The 15,307-nt window shown below is 41.5% G+C and overlaps 1 protein-coding gene across 1 annotated transcript; it reads left to right on the top strand.

Annotated features, from left to right (window-relative positions):
* The first annotated feature begins 1,729 nt into the window (after nucleotides 1–1,729).
* LOC308281105 (mitochondrial glycine transporter B-like) lies at nucleotides 1,730–14,549 on the top strand. Its single transcript, XM_080721194.1, has 8 exons — nucleotides 1,730–2,330; nucleotides 4,180–4,276; nucleotides 6,902–7,026; nucleotides 8,074–8,158; nucleotides 8,692–8,877; nucleotides 9,392–9,560; nucleotides 10,118–10,281; nucleotides 10,909–14,549. The coding sequence occupies exons 2-8, from the start codon at nucleotides 4,262–4,264 to the stop codon at nucleotides 11,029–11,031; spliced, it is 867 nt and encodes a 288-aa protein (XP_080577320.1). The 5' UTR covers nucleotides 1,730–2,330; nucleotides 4,180–4,261; the 3' UTR covers nucleotides 11,032–14,549.
* The last annotated feature ends 758 nt before the right edge of the window (nucleotides 14,550–15,307 follow it).

Raw genomic sequence — 15,307 nt, forward strand, 5'->3', positions numbered from 1 at the left:
ATAAAGTTTGTCTCAACCAAACCAACTCCATGCAAATTTGGTCAGTCTGTGAGATCCGTCAAGCCAATGACAGCAGCGCTGCTGTGCATGTGTGGGAAAAGACCACCACATGGCCAGGGACTCCACCACCCTCTGCTCGAAAGCAGACATAGATGTATTGTCAGGTGGGCCCATTGTTTTGCCCCTGCAGATGGACCTGCAGTTGGGGTCTCAGAACGGAACTGTGCTGGGGGGAAATAGGTTTGTCGGGTATGTGAGGTTGAATTGGCGGGCTAGGATGGATGTGGATGAATCAGAATCTAAATCTAATGGCAGGTCATGTTGTGGGCTAACTTGGGTCAGGATTGGAAACAGGGTTTTGGTGTCTGACTGTGAATGTGTGTCCTCTGTCTGTGAATTACTAGCTTGTGGGGTCTGGACTGTAAGAGGAGGGGTGGTAGCATGCGTAGGTGTGGTTGGGGGGGTGGTAGAAGTGCAGGGGTGGCTAGTACCGGCTGTGATGCAGAGGATAACTGGAAAGAGGATGTGGATGGGTATGGTTGTGAGTTTGAGTTTGTATTTGCCCTCCTCTGCCTCGCCATGTTGATGTTGGAAGTGGTCTCTTTCGGCTGAATATGGTGTGAGGAATGACAAAATAGAGAAGTAACGCCAGGGTTGGATGCCCCAGCGTCTGTGCCTCCAGTATTTTCTTCCTCTCCTGGCCAAAGGTGTCCCGGAGCTATCTCCATCTTTTCCTGCAGACGAAGACAAGAATAAAGTAATAGCATGCCATCAACAAAACTTGGAGTTTGAACAGAATAAGTATAGGCTACTTAATCAGTCGTGTTTCCCCAAACAGTTTCTTAAGTTTAAAAAAAGATATAGGTAGGCCTATATAAGTGCCCCCCCCCCAAAAAAAAACAACAACAACAACAACAACAACACATTTTTAATACATTTACAACAAACAGTGAACTGTACCGTCATGAAACTGTACCTTTTCCTATGCAAACTTCTAATAAAGTATTCAATCAATCAATCAATCAAACAAACAAACACAAACATCTAAGAAATGCCATCTGATATCATCTCGTGGTCTAATTACTGTATGCAGGCTCTTATATCTGCTAGTTGATATGAGTTAGCACATTTTGACGTCATAGTTAATATGAACATTTTCATGAAAATATTGTGTTATCGGCTACAATATAAGATAAGCTATGCATGTAAGGGGAAATAGAGTGAAACACATGCATCAAGCAAATATTAACATTGGCTGGGAAACATATTAAACCTTTATCAAACGTGTATAGCCTGCCTACCATCTTCTCCAATAGCTAGAGAAATCATGCGCCATGCCTCCCTGGGCCAGCGCTTCTGTGCTTTGGTGCTGAGGCAGGCTGGCATCATACCGGTATATAAAAAGGATATGTAGATACTGCCGTGTCGTTTATGTTTGTAAAGCCGCGCTGTTTTGTCATTTCCCTGTTTTGTATCCCACAGCCACACGCCCCAGCACTGGCAGCAGCGTAGTCTGGTTTCACAGACGGATAAGATTTGAATAAAGTTGGTTGAGATGGACTTTATTTAAATTGGATCTGCTGAAGCACCTTAAAACCGCCTTGAGTGCGAGTGTGTGACTGTGTATGTGTGCGCACGTGCGTGCAGGTGGGCGGGACTTGGGCGGAGTTTATCTCACAGTAGTGCCCCATCATCAGCTAGAGTGCAACCAACAAGAAGACGTGCACTGTTCAGAACTGTAGATGATATCTGTGTAACGTTCGGTTTCACATCAAGTCAACGCCCGAAAACAAGACACGAACGAAGGCGTAAATATCCGCGAGACCGCGTGAAACAACACGGCGTTATTTTGTTCTCACCACCATTTAAGCGCACCGCTGTCAAGAGCTGAAAGTCAGGGACCATGCTAAGTTGCTACTTGCTAGTTAGCTCTGTAGAGTAGACTGTAGCTATGTGTTAGCGCTTCACCCATATATGGCTTCAGCAGGCTTGCATTGCGAATAAACCAGCGTGATCCGGTCTAGAGCCCGCCTACTGTATCCGGTTTTGTACACGCACTTCTACATGCAATAAACGTTTTACGTATCCGGTATAGACCCAGACCGGATCAGCAACTTGCAAAGCAACTTGATCCCAGTCTATGTGCTAGTAGTCCGAGGCTACAGACATAATACAGTTGTTCGTCTGGCCTAACGAGTGAACGTCGTCTTCGTTCAATTAACGTTAATTTAATAAAGACCTTGCTTCAGTCGGTGACGTGTTCAACACAATGGTGCTCTTCATCCCCAAAGGAGTGACCATCACATGAACCTCTTGGTTCTCAAAGTCAGGTAAGGATAGATGAGACTGCAGCCCAGTGGTGGAAAAAAGTACTCGCATGTTTTACTTGAGTAAAAGTATCAACATGTATTCAAGATGTACTTGAGTTGTACAAAGGTATTGGTATCAAAGTGTACTCAAACAAAGTGCCAAAAGTAAAAGTAAAGTGTCGCATTGTGAGCTTGTAGATCGGCTATTTTCAGCTTGGGTATAAAATAGGGCTAAAAATGGTTTATTTATGTTTTATAATTATAAATGATATCTGCAAAGTAGGTAGTAACTAAAGTTTTCAAAAAATGTCAAAAGTATTAGGATCAGAGATGTTGTGGCATAGAAGTAAAAGTATTGGAAATGGGATACAAATACCAAAAAAGAAACTGTACTTCAGTCCAGTACTTGAGTAAATGTTCTTAGTAACTTAACACCACTGATTACTACGTGCTGCTAGGCCACAGGAACAATTTCAGGTTGTTTTTATTTGGCCATTTAGGTTTATCTGTAAACTTGTTAATTCTAGATTAGTATTCACATCCTTAAAAAGCCCCCCCAGCTTGGTCCCATTTGGTTCCTATTCAATCATATAGTTGAGCTGGAGGACCCTGGCACCCTCTCAAGCAAGGACCCCTGTGGGGCCCTGTAGACAGTGTAGAGCATCACAGTGAGGTGTCGGAAGCAAGCTGGCCATTCATTTTTACCATAGGGTTTTTCATTATCAGCCACAAAGTCGTAGCAATTCAATGTACACTTACCACTAGGCTGGTGGTTGGAAAATGGTTCCATATTCTCCTGTAGAACCCCCGAGTATGTATGCAATCACTCTAGTTTTAGTAAAAACATGTTTTAATCAAGATTGCACAGAGAAGAACTGCATTTCCCTTACTGCTGCTAAACATGTACATCCTGTGAAATCGACGTCTGTAATTGGTCTAGCTTCTTCTTTCACATATCTTGCGGTTACCACGGAAGTAGCTACTGCTCCCTGTTATTGCACTTCAGCAGAACTCTGTGAGCGAGTGTCTTTCTTTTACAAATATGATGCACTGTGTTAAAGATGACGATAAGAGCGTCCACAGAGATGACAATCACTACATGTCAGGCCATATGCTGGCCTGGATAACTAAACTGAGCGTGATTTAAGGGATATATTTCAGGAAACAAGTGTCATTCGCAATGCATTCTGGGAGTGTAGTTTCCGCAATTTTAAAAATAATGATGTACACAGTCTTGTACCCTGCCCTTTTTTCAGCTTTTTTCTAATTAATTGTTGCATTAAAAAAAATTGAATATTGTCATGATTCCTCTCCAGCCGAGGTGGCTTTGTCCGAGGCTTAAAAACGTTTAAATAAATACTTTATGAAATGTCTATGGAAGAAATGAATGGGGAAAACGCTTCCGACACCAGAGTGAAGACGGGGTGGGGCTTCAACTGCGATGCTCTGTTCCCCATGATGAGAACCACTTTCCTACTGCAGTGGATGAAATGAACTCAAACATTTTAATTTCAAGGATCCCCAATTGGGTGGGAAATGCATAATTAGATTAGGCCACTCAGACCCCCATATAACTCTGTTCCTAACTATCAATAATTAAGCTGGGGACCCCCTGGGACCTCCCCAAGGAACCATGGGGAGGTCAACAACGACTTGCTGTACAGCACATATAGCCTAATGGATGAGACAGTGGACTGAACCCCTCTCAAGGACCCCTGGGGTCCCCGCACCCTGCTGTTGACAACTATAATAACTATAATAGTTGGAGACCTTTTCAGTTTAAAAATAAATCGGCATTCATTCGTCAGACTTGCTTGGTAACCTTAAGAGGCTTGCGATTCACAATATGCTTCCTTTGTTCTAACTTTAGTTGGAGTTAAAAGCTACCTGTTCAAAAACTGCAGTCACAACACCACAGGGTGCATCCCCAGGCCCCAGCATCCACCTAAATAATGGAGTTGGCAACGGTAAGTAAACTATTACATGTGCATTCTACTATTGAGTGTTAATAACAGTACAGTAAAGTACAGTAACATGCTGCCACTGACTCCCACTTTGCCTCCCAGTCCCCACTTAAGACATTGCAGTGAAATAAGTTGTCACTCAGTGGCTACCTTCATCATTGTACCTGCCAAACAGAATTTTTTTGAAATTTGGGAGAAAGTTTTCAACAGACAGGCCTGGTACATGCACAAGTCAGTTCTTTAATGAGATACACAGTAGGTAAACTGAACGGTGTGTATTAGGCAGAATTGGAAATCTGTAGGGGGATTTGATACTAGGGATAGGATAAGTGATATTATCGTTTATTGTGATAAAAAACACTCAGGATAATCGTACCGTGGAGATTACATTTATCATGAAATTGTCCTCCGTCATGCACTGGGATCAATTCACCTTTTATTTGCCAAGCCGCATATCTGGTACTATCAAAACTTCGACCAGCTGTCCGTCAGTCTGTCCGCCAGTCTGTCTGTCACACGTCACACTTTTGCCCTGCTTATATCTCCGCAACCGTTGCCCCGCCCCCGATCCATGCCAAATGTTGCATACACACTCCTTGCAATTCTCACATGACCCTCTTCTAGCGCCACCATGAGGCAGATTCTTGCAAAACACATTTATGGACACAGCTCCTACAATTTTTGCCCTAAAATCACGCAAATCGGTACACAGTATGTCTTGGATCTGTCCCATATAGCGCCACCATCAGGCCGATCTTTTCAAACACATTTTTGGACACTGCTCCTACAGATTTTGCCCTAAAATCACGCTGCAACCTGACGGTCGCTTATCTCCCGATTAGGGAATCTTACTGGTTTCTTTGGTCACAATCGTCATAATCGTGATATGAAATGTTCATATCGTCCCATCCCTATTTGAGGCCACACAGTAAATTAACTAACAGTAAATTCATTTAACTGGTAAAAAAATAAGGTCCACATTCAGGAGTTTTGCTGTGTTAGCCTTAGCCATGTCGTTCACATGGAACTGGGAGCAAGTGTTAGATTCACTGTGACATACCCTGCCCAATGGGCAAAAAGATGCTGTTGCGTAACTCCTGCCTTGGAAGTGAAGCCAAACCAATTATCAGGTGGCTTCTCATTGGTTTCTTACTATTGGTTGCCATGACATCCGTTTCAAACCTGACTTGAGGGCGTGATGGAAATGTTGCTTGATTTGTTCCAGCCTTCATGCCACTGAATAATAGCTGAACAGCCACTGATTGGCTGTTAATGCTTTAAAATAGCTGAACAGTAAGTGTATCGGATTCTGTTTGAGATTTTCGTTAAAATGATTCAGCTGTGTTTGAGGCCACTAAATGTCTTGAATAAACACTTGTAGAACCACACCGTTTCTGTCCAGATTTAGTGATGCACTGCGTACCCCACCAATCACGTGTGCCCATTCACAAAGGCAGAATCAGCCCTTTTTATTTACATTTTATGGGGGCAAGAAAGAGCTAAATTTAGTTGTGATCCATTGCTTCAGATAGCAATGTTGGAAACCAATAGAAAAAGCCTGTGTGGATTAAGCCTCTGCTTTGACTGCAGAAGGGGGAGGGAGGAGAAAAAGCAGGAGTAAGCCATCATGTGTCGACAGAGAGGAGGAAGGGAGAGAGAGGTGGAGGGTTATTCTATAACATACGCTTTGTAGCGAAGAGGGCGAGATGCAAGCAAAACAGGATTCTTCTGTCAGAACTTCTGGCTATTTAGGGAAGGTAGGGGAGATGGACATGTGTTCAAATTAATATGTGTAATGAATTTGTATTATAGACCTGTGTGTTTTAACAATACCCACCAGTTCTGTTACTTTATTCTCTCACATGCACAAATTAGTACATGTATGCTACTTTATGTGTGATGATCATCAAGAAAAATTGATTTATAGACTGTATTTTGCTGTATTTGTGCTGCTTGTTAGTGCCATCAACATTCCCCCATTGCTCCATTTATGTCACTCTGTACGATTGTCTGAATCCAGCTATATTTAGAATCTTCCTCTCTGTCTGTCCATGTTTATGTCTTGTCTCCCACCATGCACACTGTTTGTCCATGAGTCATGCTGTGTATGTGTGTGTGTGTGTGTGTGTGTGTGTGTATGTGTGTGTGTGTGTGTGTCAATGTTTGCCGACTGTCTCTGCACATCTGCATCATCTTCACTGGATGATGTGTTATGATTACTGCCCCCTACCTTTATATTGAAACAACCCTGTTTCCATACACATTTGCATCGATGTGGAAAAAAAGAAAAGGCACATGTTGGACACAAAATATGCATATTTATTTATACGCAGATATTTCACACATTTCAGATAGTGCTCTTTCAGTGTATCTAATCAATCCTTTCTTTCACAACTCTCTTTTCATCACTCTCCTTTTGCTTAACCTATACTCGTCAAATAGTGGCGAGCAGCACACCGTGGGCTTGTAGATCGGCCATTTTCAGCTTGCAACACCGTTGTATGCCAAAATATAAATCAGGCTTTCTCCTGTCTATATGCTCAGCTGTCTATATGATCCCACACTGCCCTACTGTCTGTATTTTCTTTTTTCATTTCTCTCACACACACATGCTTTTTGTGTCCTCAGGCCCATCCAGCTCTCAAAGCCTTTTTGAGTGGCTCTCTAAGCGGTGCCTGCTCTACGTTGCTCTTCCAGCCTCTGGATTTGGTCAAGACACGCCTGCAGACCCTGCAGAACAACAGGAAGCCAGGGTATGTGTGTGTAGGACATACAGTACATGATCTTCTAAAATATTCTTTATAACTAGCACCTTCTAATACATTTTCTCTGGACACTCCAACACGCACGCACGCACACAGTGCTAGAATAAAATCTCCAGGCAGTGTCTGTCTGTGCTTATAAAGGAATTAGTCACACCAGCAGCATACAAATAGTTGTGTTCACAAGCCATTACTCTGCAATCATGTCATTTAAGGACAGGCACTAGAAACGTCAAACAGAATTATTAAAAAGTCTAGGCCTGGGAGGAATCCGTTACTTCTGAAATGAGTCAAGAAAAATATCTGTGCTTATTCGCATATTATTGTAATGTATTACTGTATAATAAATACATAATTTGGCATACTATGCATTCACACAAGGAGGTCTATTCCAATGGTCCTCAACCTTTTCAGTCCGCGACTCCCAAAATAATCATATTTTAACTGGGGACCCCCCACCCTGACGAGCACGAGCAAGAGTTGAGGCATTACATTTTGTATAATACGGTTCTATTGTGAAAATAGCAGATCTACATGCTCACAACGCCTCGCATTGCAAGGCGTTGTGGGCATGTAGATTGGCTATTTTCACAATTTCTGCCTCTAATATTTGACAATGTGTTTAATTTGTCATTTTAGAATTTTTAAAAAGGCCTTAAATTGTCACTTTAGGAATGTGCAGTTACCCTCTATATACTTAAACGTTATGTTGGTTTGTTTACTGTTGAGTGAGCAAACAGTGTTGCACATTAGGTTTATCATCTGGGGACCCCCCAAAATAATTTGTGGACGGCCCTGGGGGTCCCGACCCACAGGTTGAGAACCACTGGTCTATTTGACCAGCGAGAGAATGAATTGCACAAAGCATAGTTATGACCAGAGAATAACATCCTAGGTCTTTCTGTATGGATGGATATGATGTTGTCTGTGTGTGATTTTGTGTACAGAATGATTTGTTGTGTGTTCGAGTACAGTATGTATGTAATGTGTATGTGTACTTCGATTGCCTGTCTAACATTCTTCCAACTCCTCCCATAGTGCGCCAAAGGTGGGGATGTTTGCCGTTTTCATCAACGTCATTAAGACAGAGAACGTTTTCAGTCTTTGGAAGGGAGTTTCTCCAGTAAGTATCCAGTTTCACTTAAAAAGTAAAAAAAATGCGGGAAAAAAAATCCTCACTGTTAATCTATCCAGTTCTATAGAGTGTACAAATGTAACCACATGGGCCTATTGTTACATTACACTCCCAGAGTTAAATGAACACTGAGGATGTTACTGTGTAGACCAGTGGTTCTCAATGTGTGGTCTGACGACCCCCAGGGGTCCTTGGGAAGGCTCCAGGGGGTCCCCAGCAAAATGAGTTAACTTAGCTAACCACTTTAACCCTAATTCCATTGCATATTTGTAAATAGCCAAGCTACAAGCTCACATTGCGTTGTAGATCTGCTATTTGAAAGAAATCGAGAAACAATTAAACATTTTAACAACATAAATCTTGTATGGAGGTCCTTGACAAGAAAGGGTTTGAGAACCACTGGTGTTGATGATGCACAACATTGCTTGGTTCCACACCTGTAGTAATATTTGCGTTGTGAGCATAAACATTGTATATACTATCATCCAGTTTTTGAAATGTCGCTTCGTCCTCTCTGCAAGTCATTAGTGCGCTGCATACCTGGTGTGGGAATCTACTTCAGCAGCTTGCACTCCCTAAAGCAGCACTTATTCCTGGACCGGGGCCGGGTGCCAAACGCTGGAGAGGACATTCTGCTGGGGGCTGGGGCCAGGACTGTGGCGGGAGTCTGCATGCTCCCTGTCACTGTCATCAAAACTCGCTTTGAGGTGAGAGAATTACTCCTCCAGATTGATGTGGGACAAATACTTAATTTGAGCATGTAGATCTGCTATTTGCAGTGAGCAACGCCTTCATATGCAGAGTATAAATTAAGCATAAGAAAATGGTGATAGAGACCTCCAGTATCTGGTTGTAATGGATGCTGTGCTGTTGTTTGTTCGCTTTTAATTTGTCCTGACACAATAGATGTCAGTGTGTTGCATTGTTGGTAGGTACTCGGCTACTGCATGTGGTCAATGTTCTACCCATTTGTGTGTGCTGGTTAGATAATGGTGTGATTCTAGTGGGACAAAATATTAGAGACTGACTGTGTGTCTCTGTGTGTGTCTTAATAAGTGAGTGAGTTGTAACAAGGTTGGAAGTTTCTCCTGCTTTATGTTGCGAGGAGCGAAATTGTCTGAGGTTTTTACCAAAGCCAATCCCACCGCGGAAGTGCTTCTCTCGTTGTTTTGGCCAAGTATAGTTATTGACAAACCCATGACAGGTGACCTTGTATTTCAGAGTGGCCGGTATAATTATACAAGTGTGACCGGTGCTATGCGGAGTGTCTATGACACAGAAGGCATCAGGGCTCTCTTCTCAGGACTGACTGCCACACTGCTCCGGGACGCTCCGTTCTCTGGCATCTATTTCATGTTCTACAGCCAAGCCAAGAGGTCCCTACCTCAGGGTGAGCAACACACAGCAGCCTGGGCAGAGTTATGTGTTGCATTCCGGAACATTGGGAAGTAGGCTACACGGTTATTAAGGCTACGATACCATAGAAAACTGTCAAAGCAACATTGATATCTAGGGTGGCAACTATTAATATTTTCTTTGTGATTATTCTATCAATACATTTTAAAATGTTAACAAGGGTGCCCACAAAGCATTTTAGACCTGAGGCTGATTCTAAAAACGCCTTCTAAAACCTACGTTTTCTGAAAACCTTCAAATTCTTTCAAATAAATTATCTTGCTGCTATATGTATAGCAACAACTAATGAGACACAGACGTGTCTCCCGGATTGAAACGTATAGGTTACAACAGACCTAAATGGGATAAACGATATGGAAAATCGCTACTGAATATTTCACATCAAAAATCGACCTCACTCAGAATAAAAATTACGTTGCTAATGTAATACATTTTCGGGCGCCTTAATCCCACACAAGAAATGACCCTGGTGGTGTGTAATAAGGACCTTTTAATATGTAACTTGGCTCTGACTGTTTGTTTCTCCTTCAGATGTCGGTTCATCCAGTTATGCTCCGCTGGTGAACTTCAGCTGTGGAGTGGTGGCTGGCATCTTGGCCTCCTTCGTCACCCAACCCGCAGATGTAGTAAAGACCCACATCCAAGTCAGCCCTTCCCACTGGAAGACTATAGATGCGGTACGCTACATCTACAAGGTCAGGGCTCAACTTTTTTCAAATTTTCACCAAATAGCTGCGGTAGATCAGGTCTTGGCATAGTCTCGCGTAGGTGACATCTAAATTCAATCTAGGGGCTAAAACTGGAAACAATTTGGAGATTTTACAAACAACTCCATTGCAGGACCACATTGGAACAGTATCAGGATTGGTTTTCAAAGAAGCATGCATAAGTTTGTTAGCATAGGGTTTCTCCACTGTTCTAGCCCTTACCTTGAATTTAGATTACCCAAGTCATATTGGTAGCTGGAGATCTGGGTGTTCAAAAGGTTTAATCCCTACCCGAGTGGATCAGATTTGGATTTTCGGTGTTAAATACAGTATATTATTTGATTAATCAAACGTATATTTCTCATTGACATAATGTTTGCTGAGGTGATCTATGATCTATGATCACAGATACAATATCAAAGTGATCCCACCAATCCAGTTTTAGGCCTATTGCACTCCTAGTCTGAGCCACTCGGATAGCGATTAAAAGTTAGATTAAAACTCTTGGCCCTGGCTACAGTATGTGAGAGTAGTCTTGGCAAGTTCCTCATTGTAAGCAGCAAAATAAAATGGCAGATCTGTGCATCTCTAACATACGGACCACCTCCTCCTCAGGAGAATGGCCTGGGCGGGTTCTTCCGAGGGGCTGTGCCCCGGTCTCTACGGCGAACTCTGATGGCTGCCATGGCCTGGACTATCTACGAGCAGCTTATGGCTCGTATGGGCCTCAAGTCCTGAAGAGAAACGTGAGCAGCAGGTTGAAGGAAATATAAGAAGGAAAGTATGGATATGATATGGAAGAAAGAACGCATATCATAGACCGTCATCTTGCACTACTGGAATGCTAAAGGGCTTGATATACTGTCCTTTGTTGTGTGTGGTGTCGTGCACTGAAAATAGCAGATCTACACGCTCACAACGCATCATGCCGCGCGGAGCACGTGAGTGGATCTAAGCGGGGTGAAATGCCACTGCACGCTCCAGGGGTCCGTTGTCACGTTCGCTATCCGCTCATGTTGCACTGTTGAGGATTTCTATGCATGTGGTGCATGGCTCCGACCGGAGTGGCTTGGAGCGGCCGGCGTCCGAGCCACAGCTCCGCTTGATGCTCTGTTGCCTTGTGTGCTGGTAGATCTTCTATTTTTGGTGTGAAATAAGTATAAATCTTCAAGCATGAAGACAAAGAGGTCATTGGGGTAGAATTGGTTAAAATGAGTGATAATGTAAGTGAAAGTTCTGTGCCTGTGTGACTATGCGTCCGTGGTCTGTATGTACAATGTATGTGAAAATGTTCCTCTGCGTGTCTGTGTGAGATTGATGTAACACCTGATACACTCTAATAACTGTTTCGACCTGAAGTAACACTCCCTCACTGCTAAGTTACCATGTCCCTTCTCTTACAACTCCAGTAACTTGCTAACAAAAGCCACTGCTGCTTTTCATGGAAATATAGCTTACTGATAAGGTTATGGGATGCACAATTAATCATTCATTCTATCAGTATCGGACGATATTTACTTAAAAATGCTATATCTGTAAAATTTGTATCTGCAAAATAATCCAGATATCTTTAGCAAATAATTTATTTTATATATATTTATTTGAATGTGAAGCTGAAAAAAAGCTTTTGTGATGATGGAAGGCTCCAGATATAATCAGTGTTTTTTGAGGTACCTTTCAAAAGGGTCGACCTGTCGAAAAAATAAAAGCAGCCAGTTGAAAAATGTTAAGTATAAATAATGTAATTATTTTTTACCACATTTACGTTCTGTGTGCAAAATAGGCTAGTAGTGGGCCCAATAAATCAGGCTTTTTTTTTTTTGGTGCCCGCTGGCCTACTGGTCCAGGCGCATACCGCATAGGCATTGCCACATGGGCATTGATGCCTGACGGCGTCGCTGGTTCGATTCCCGATCCGGACGACCTTTGCCGCGTGTCTCTCCCACCATTTCCTGTCTGCTGTACTGTCCAGTGAAGGCATGGGAGGCCCAAAACAGATCTTTAAAAAAAAGTGTGCACATTTTTTTTAAGGTCTGCACCTGCACCAAGAGTCACAGTTACTGTGTAACAGGTGTAAGGTAAGCCCTACTGGAAACTTGTATTGTAATATCATTATTGACCAGGCAATTCTTTGGTTAGTGGATATTGGCCAAAATGTAAAAATGTTGCATCTCTTAAGGTGTCGCTCAAACTGCTGTAAACATTTTGGAGTGTCAGTTGAGGTGACCAAACTATTGAGAAACTACAGCAGAGACAGAGATCGGTGCACATCTCTGGCTTGTGCCATATTTATGAACCTTGCATCGGATGTATTGTTGCTTCTTACACTCACAATGACTTATATTTATTTACTTTCTCTTTAAAGCTTAGACAATCACCAGCTGTGCATTGTGAAATACAGGGTGGGGTTTGGCCGATCAATTTCAGTGATCACTATAAAGCCATTCTTCCAACACTTAGAAAACATATGCCAATTTAAAAACCCTGTGTACAGACTGTACAGTTATGGTGCATTTATGATGAAATGTGATAAAAAACCAGATGTGCTTTCTAATCACCAATGATAGTCAATTACATCTGAGCCCAGAAAATGCAGCTAAAAGCTATTCAGGAATTGCATGGCACAACAGTCATCAGGATTGTTGTTTTTGTTTTGATATAATGAATTTAGACAAAAATATTCTGATGGTGGCGATGGTTGTTTTTTTGTTTTTTGTTTTTTACATTTGGCGGGATTGGTACAGTATGCACTGGTTCTCGTGAAAGCAAAATTCCTGGAGACACTACATAGATTAACATTTACAAATGACCTTTACAATAAGCCTATAAATGAAGACTACACAGATTAACATTTACAAATTTCCTTTACAATAAGCCTATAAATGAACATTAATTGTAATGAATTGTATTAAGCCACTATGTGTGTCTTTTATTGTGGTATCATGGGACATGGTTCTAGTTTCCATAGTTCTGTAAATAGTTACTAAATATATATATATAGATGAGACTTATTTTTATGTAGATTGTATAGTGTGCCATCGACTATGGATATTTATTGATACAGTATGTTGGAGAGATGTTATGTTGAAAACTATTAACAGTGTTTACACCCCCCACCCCAAACAAAATTGTATTGATTTATTATGTTAATGTGATAATGAAAAAACTGGCATATCTAATATTATACTCCCTCTGCAGATTATATTATAACATAATATCGCATACATGCTCTGTTACATCATGTCGTTTTTTGTTTGTTTAGGTGACATACAGTATGACATGCTTACCAAAATGAATGGGCCAATGTTCGCTAACACTGTCCAGAGAGACAAGAAGAGAAAGTTCCTCATCGCACAATATCTCTAATGAGAATAGCTAGGTCTTAGTGATAGGTACAGCTATTGATTACCTCCCCTACGTCTGTCATGATGTTGGGTCTCGTATTGGAGTCTAATTTGGGACAGGTCACTTGTGTCTTGGTGAACATCGAATGCACTTTAGCAATAGATGCACATTATGTTTTTGTGAACCAAGGCCCCATTGAGGCTAGTGAATGAGGCTGGTTAGAGATGGGAGTGGCTGACGGTACTGTGAAAGTTATTTGTATCAGCTTATGTCTGTCTCTGCTGTGCCAAACTAATGTGTGTGCTATGCTTCAAACATTGACATTTTGGCCTTAGGCTACAGTATATGCACAGAAGCCCTATATTGGAGGGATTTTGGGTCTCTTCTCACTTCCTTCAAAGGTATTACCAATGATACTAATGAAGGCTCTCATTTCATGTAACACAGTGTGACAGGTTCTCAAACAACACTATATACTTTCAAGGACCCCCATAACTCTTCGAGAGTGTACAAATGGACCCCGTAAAGGTCCATTTGTACACTCAGTTACACAACTTAAGGGGTAATTTGGAACTCCAAGGAACCATGAGAGTCCCCGAACCCCACTTTGAGACACACTGGTTTCCAGTAAGCCAACATGCACAACATCAGCACCCTGACACTGTTTGACCAGAATGGAACAGAGCCTTAATTAGTATTATTGGTAACACTGAGAAGGAAGTGAGAAGAGACCCATCTTCTCTCAAATGGCTGCTGTGCATATAGCCCATTTGGATCATATCCTCTCTATAGTGCTTGATCTGTTGGTGTGACTGTTTATGGTAATTGTTATGGATATTTTGTCTGTGCACGTGTTTGCACAGGCAGACACTGTGCCAGTTTTTAATGTCAATAAAAGTTTCATTTTTGTACATTTGTTTATTTTATCATCCTTGACATAAACTTCTACATACACAAGTGATAAGAGGAGACCCTACTGCTGGTGGACCCCATGATTCATTTGTGCTGAACTCTTAATGTAGTTATTATTATTATTATTATTATTATTAGGGGGATTGTTATTCATTGACAAATTAAGCACTGACGAGCTCACATTCGGTTTACATCGTGAGAATTCTAATCTTTCTTTTATGAGTAGGCCTACCAGTACCTGCCCACTTACTGTTATTAACCTACAGGTAATTTGAAAGTAGAAATTGTTATAGGTATTGAAAGTTATTGATGAAGTCAATGATGCATCCAGGCTTCTCATTATTTTCTTATATATATATATATATATATATATATATATATATATATATATATATATATATATATATAAATATAAAAAAATGAATTAATTAATTAAGCTCAAGTGTCCCTCGAGGACACTCCTACTTTGAGAACCAGGAATGGATATGTGTGTATCTGTATTCTGTAAGTTTACCATGTTGATTTTGAGTTATATGTGCTGATTGCAACAAATACAAGAGTGTCCCCCTCTAGAGCATCGCAGCGGAAGTGGATTCCTGGGGTCACTTAATATTCCCCATTCATTTTCGCCATAGACTTTTACAAAAATAAATAACAATTATGTTAAGCCTCGAACCAAGCCATCCAGGATGGAGGTGAATCATGACCATATAAACTTTTTTTCTATGAAAAGAACATTTTGAAAATCGCTAAACAA

Source organism: Nannobrachium achirus (assembly GCF_963921795.1).
Source record: "Nannobrachium achirus genome assembly, chromosome: 3".
NCBI classification, from domain to species: Eukaryota; Metazoa; Chordata; class Actinopteri; order Myctophiformes; family Myctophidae; genus Nannobrachium; species Nannobrachium achirus.

What these genes read in the sequence shown, in the direction of transcription:
- LOC308281105 (XM_080721194.1), top strand. An exon ending in TCATCAAAACTCGCTTTGAG is followed by an intron (nt 8,878 to 9,391) that starts GTGAGAGAATTA and finishes CTTGTATTTCAG; the next exon opens with AGTGGCCGGTATAATTATAC. An exon ending in CAAGAGGTCCCTACCTCAGG is followed by an intron (nt 9,561 to 10,117) that starts GTGAGCAACACA and finishes TTTCTCCTTCAG; the next exon opens with ATGTCGGTTCATCCAGTTAT.